This window comes from Carassius gibelio, chromosome B18 (assembly GCF_023724105.1).
Source record: "Carassius gibelio isolate Cgi1373 ecotype wild population from Czech Republic chromosome B18, carGib1.2-hapl.c, whole genome shotgun sequence".
NCBI lineage: Eukaryota > Metazoa > Chordata > Actinopteri > Cypriniformes > Cyprinidae > Carassius > Carassius gibelio.
Genome location: NC_068413.1, coordinates 7295869 through 7301428, shown reverse-complemented (window position 1 = coordinate 7301428; position 5560 = coordinate 7295869). Strand labels below are relative to the sequence as shown.

The following is a 5560-nucleotide window of genomic DNA, read 5'->3' as shown; positions in this document are numbered from 1 at the left end:
TAAAGTTAAACTTTTTTTTTGGGGGGGGGGGGGGATGGTTTCATTAATATTTATTGCTGCTCTGATTTTTCTATATCTCTTTAATTATCGCCTCTGCCTTTCTCTTTGTTCTCCACTCTTTGTCCACTCCTCGTGTATGGCTCCAACCGGATGGCTGCTTAATCCTGCAAATGACATTTTGAGTTATACCCGAACACATAGGTTATTAAGCGAGGATATAAATAGCTCTTTTTTATTTGAAATGTGACAGTGGGTATTATAAGCAAATGTTACACATTGCTTTTATGGGGCATAACTCTGAAAATAGATGACACATGCAATTAAAGTCTATAATTTCCTACCCTGGACTTATTAAGGTGGTAAATATTCCATGTCTGAGGTCAAGTTGAAGCGCTCTGCTGTCCTTTGTGCAATCTTCTCTCAGATGGTCTTCTGATCACAATGTGCTGTATGCAAACATTAGTTGGTTTTTATTGATGTCAATGTGGAAATTTTAAACATTAGACAAAACAGATTTTAAAACCATTTAGCAATACCACCAATTTGCATTATTTGATCAAAACATAAAACAGTAGTATTGTGAAATACTATTTGTATTTAAAACATCTGTTTTCTTTCATTTTGTTTTTTAAATACTGAAATGGCAAAGATGAATTTTAGCATTTTTCATGACTCCAGTTTTAAGTCACAGTCCAGTCACATGATCGAAATAGAATGTTCAAAATATATAGATTTTTTTGTAACAATGTAAGTTTTCACTATCGCTTTTATTAATTTAATGCATCCTTAATGCATCACTGACCCCCAAAATCTGAACAATAGTTTATATTACCAGCATAACAACTAACATGGCTTTCTTATTATTTGGTAGGCCTAAATGTCTCCCTTTAACTTGCGTTTTTTAATGTTATCCAGCATGCTTGGAATATCTTTTTTTTTTTTTTGGAGGATCTTGTGTGAAATCATGGGTGGGCTAAACTCATGTTCGGAAAGGACAGTAATAGACTTCCTAGCTGCTGGCTCCATCTAGTGGGGAAAGCCATTCACTATCACAATGTTCACTGGACATTTACTCAAATATATACAAAAAATAATATCCCATTATATGTGTTCAATAAGTTCCTGCACACTAAACTAACTTTATTATAGCAGTATAGATTTAATTTCACAAAAAAGTGTATAGGATGATATCACAAATCTGCGAAGTTAAATACACTGCCAACAAAGCATGCATAACAAAAACTATAACTAAAGGCACTCCCACTGTGTCCCATCCCCCTGATCTGCTCTGATCGTGTCACCATGGTGACAGTGAGATGAGTAACAGATATGTTACTCATCTGTGGTCATAACCTGTTGCATGTGTACTTGTGAAAGAAGTGGTGCTCATCACGGTCAGCATGTCACAATGTCTGTGTCCATCTGCTGTTTCAGGTCATGTGTGGTTTTATTTGTTATGTAATAAAAATGTTGCCATTAGGAAAATACTCTTCATATGGTTTATATCAAGAATTAGCTGCTTTGAAATACCGTACTTAGGATTTGGATGATGATGAAGTAGCCTACCACCAGTTATATACTGTAGCCTTTGAGATAAAGTGTTCTTCTGTACAATATTGTTAGATTGCTGATAACTATTACAACCAATAAAATTATGTCAGGTTGTACCAGCGGGCCCTGTTTGAAATGGTTTAATTTGTATGTTCGTTCTATTTATTTATTTGTGCTATTAACACATAGTTTAAGTTTGTAGGTGCCCAGGTACAGAAAACAAATAATTAAATGTCAAATAGCACTGCTTAGTCTTCACTGTAAACTGTCACGGTCAAACCAAACTGTATTCAGACACCCTCAACATTTCTCACATTTTCACAGTTTATTTGCTTTAGTTTAGAAATCGGTAATAAAATATGACAAGAACTCAGTTAAACTGTGTCAGAACAAATTCATCTTGATACTGTTTGACTTGATAGAAAGGTATGAAATGGATTACAATCAAGCTAAAATTCAGATAACTGATAGTATGACAATACTTACACAACTATCAATGTTGAAAAATTTCCAAGCATTAGCAATTAAAGAAAAAACATGTAAGCAAAATATATAACACTGTTTTAGTGGTTTTTTGATATTTTAATAAAAAAAACTTAATCATTTTACCTTTAATGACACCAACAGCATATAGTAAATTAGGTGTGGTCACTTTAAAAAAACAAAAAAAGTGAAGTGACATTCAGCCAAGTATGGCCCATACTCAGAATTCGTGCTCTGCATTTAACCCATCCAAAGTGCACACACACACACACACACACAGAGGCAAGAGGCAAATTCGGTGTTCAAGCGTTTAGAAACACAACACTGCATGTCCCCTTAGGGGCTCCGTAGTTTCAGATTATGTAAACATAAAATGATTCTAGTATCATGCTTGACAGTCTTGTCTCCTCGTGGCTTCAGGTTTAAGATTCTTTCTTGAATACTTGAAATTGAAATTTAATACCATTTTCTTCATGAATTTCATCTGGTACTCCAGGAAAGCTTATATAAAGAAAATCAACAATTAATAAGACAAATTACAATGCATTTGATGCATAAAAGTCTTATCAGTAACGCTTTACAATACGTTTCTACTTGTTAACATTAGTTAACTACATAACTTAAAGCAAACTAAGATTAATAAATGCTTTTAATTATTAATGTTTATTTCAACATTTCCTATATTACTAAAATCAAAAGTTAATTTAATTTAATTGGACCTGAGCTTAAATGATCTAACAATAAACAAACATTAACAGAGATTAATATATAGGCCTACTGTGACAAATGTATTGCTCATTGTTATGTTAGATGATGCATTAACTAATGTTAACAAATAGGACCTTACTGTAAACTGTTACCTTATTATCTTTCTTACTCCAAAAATAAATGAAAGGATAATCCTACCCCTTTTGCTTTCTGAAAACATTGCGGTCAAACTTTGGGAAAAAGACATTACAGTCAAAATCGGCCATGATGTCAGTGAGATAGATGAGATCACACCATGGATGCTCAAGACTTTCCTAAATAGCAGAGTTGCAATGTAAATCAAATTACTATATTAATAAGCATATTATATAATTATAATATACATGTTGCATAAATCAGGCTTCTCACCTTATATACCTCTGGACCTCCTAAAACCCAGATGGTCTCCACAATGTGACATAAAGGAGGCTCAGAAGCCATGTCAATTACTGACCCGAAATCCTTACACAGATAGTGGGCACGTAGAGGCACTGCACTGAAGTAATACAGAATATCGTAAATAAATACATTCTTTTTTTAATGTATTTTATTCCTGTGATGGCAATTCCACCAGTCTTCGGTGTCAAATGATGCCTCATAAATCATTTTAATATGCTGATTTGCTTCTTGATGATTTATTATCAACGTTGAAAATACTTGAGCTGCTTAATTTTTTTTTTTCTTCTGGAATCTGTGAAACATTAAAAAATATATATTTGATGAATATAAAGTTTTAAAACATACAACATTTATTTGAAATATAAATCTTTTATAACATATAAATGTCTTAACTGTCACTTTTGAACAGTTTTATGTATCCTTGCTGAATAAAAGTATAGATTTCATAAAAAAAGTCTTACTGACCTTAAAATTTTGAATACACATGCATAAAAATGTTTATAAATTAATATGCTTACCTCAACTTCCTGCTCAATACCAAATTTAAGCAGTTGGCCAAAGGGAAGACTGTTTCAGGACAGGAGATCCAGGAGATTCGGCCCCATACAAGCAGATTCTTTTTTCCTGATGTGCACCAGAAAAAAATAAATAATTATATATATATATATATATATATATATATATATATATATATATATATATATATATATATATATATATATATATATATACATATATCATCGTAGTTTTTGGACTATAAGTCGCACCTGAGTATAAGTCGCATCAGTCCAAAAATACGTAATGATGAGGAAAAAATCATATAAGTCGCACTGGACTATAAATCGCATTTACTTAGAACCAAGAACCAAGAGAGAAAACATTGCCGTCTACAGCCGCGAGAGGGCGCTCTACACTGCTCAGTTACTTGGACTACAGAAGCACTGAGCAGCATAGCGCGCCCTCTCGCGGCTGTAGACGGTAATGTTTTCTATTGGTTCATTTCAGTTCATGTCAAATTAATTTTGATAAACAAGTCGCACCTGACTATAAGTTACAAGTTACACACATATATATTATAATTGTTAGAATTTCGTCATACTTTTATAATTACATATAGAAAATAAATCAAACTACACACAAAATATAAAGCCACTTACCAGGCGCTGACACAGCTGTAATTGTATCCAAAAAAAACTGAAATTCTTTTCTGTAAACAACATGAGCACATTAGACATACTGTATGGTGCGCCATTTGAAACACATTAATTCAGCTTTGATAACTACATAGTGTGAAAAATGCAATTTGAGCTGCATGACAAATATCTTTGATGTGTTTATAGCATATAAAAAAGCAGGGCTGTGAACCAAAATCAGAGTTGAAGCAAGGATATCCTCCATCATACTGCATGCACTGATCTTATTTAATACGGGTGAAAGGCTCTTACAAACATAATATTCTATACCATAAAGATACAGAAATTCCCAGTAGCCTACGATCCCTGTGCTAACTGTCAGCACGTGTTTTTTTTTTTTTTTTTTTTTTTTATCTATTAGGCCTATCTCAAATAAGGCAGCTCTGAGGGTCTCAAAGTTCTCTAATCTCTCTAATTCAAAAAACTGCTGACATTCAGTCATTCAGTTTGAGTTCTAAAGGTCAGTGACATATTCCACGAATAGAACACAGATAGAGAGAGAGAAAATTTTCAAAATGAAAAGGTAAGCTTAAAATAAAAACATTCAAACTTTTTAAATAAAAAGATCAAAATGTATGAGCAGTTATTTTAACTTTTTATAAACGCACGAACGCTTTTGCAATCTTACAATAACTTCTAACTTGTCTTTTAGGCAACCAAGGATTTTAAGTTCAAGACCTCCGACATCGCATTGACAGACAAATCACCGATTTGATGTTTTTAGTCTGCTTTCCATTTTATGATCTTTTCTATAACATTGAATTTGTGCCTTGATGCCAATAAAAGATTAAATATTCGTCAAGTCGTGACGTTCATTAGATCAGTTTATAACTGATTCAAATTATTCATTCATATCTAACATAAGTAACTTATAAAACACAGCAATTCCCGATTACAGCTGGATGAAATCACTAGACTGGATGATGCTTGTCTTACGGAAGACTCCAGGGAAGCTGTCCGTTCTTTCCTATGCCCATGTCACTGCACGCCGCCGCGATGAGCCGGATTGGTTTACGCATCTCCTCCCTCCCGATGTTCATTATTTACGATTTTCGCTAAGAGCAGCTTATCTGGTTTATGTCACAAACTACCGCCTTCTATTAGATTTAGGATGAGGTGATGGCATCCTTCTCGACCTCAATCCGTTAGAATATGGAGCATTAAAACATCAGCCTGGCTGACCATGT

At 33.5% G+C, this 5560-nt stretch overlaps 1 protein-coding gene across 1 annotated transcript; it reads right to left on the bottom strand.

The window, feature by feature from the left end:
* Positions 1-26: 26 nt before the first annotated feature.
* zgc:153031 lies at positions 27-5548 on the bottom strand. The gene is made up of 6 exons (XM_052583154.1): positions 5310-5548; positions 4338-4387; positions 3699-3804; positions 3151-3277; positions 2941-3056; positions 27-2535 (listed from the first exon to the last, which is right to left on the bottom strand). The coding sequence occupies exons 1-6, from the start codon at positions 5411-5413 to the stop codon at positions 2457-2459; spliced, it is 582 nt and encodes a 193-aa protein (XP_052439114.1). The 5' UTR covers positions 5414-5548; the 3' UTR covers positions 27-2456.
* Between the last annotated feature and the right edge of the window lie 12 nt (positions 5549-5560).

What these genes read in the sequence shown, in the direction of transcription:
- zgc:153031 (XM_052583154.1), bottom strand. Translation starts at nt 5,413, where the DNA reads ATGAACATCGGGAGGGAGGAGATGCGTAAACCAATCCGGCTCATCGCG. An exon ending in GTATTGAGCAGGAAGTTGAG is followed by an intron (nt 3,278 to 3,698) that starts GTAAGCATATTA and finishes GTATTACTTCAG; the next exon opens with TGCAGTGCCTCTACGTGCCC. An exon ending in GTTTTCAGAAAGCAAAAGGG is followed by an intron (nt 2,536 to 2,940) that starts GTAGGATTATCC and finishes TCTTTATATAAG; the next exon opens with CTTTCCTGGAGTACCAGATG.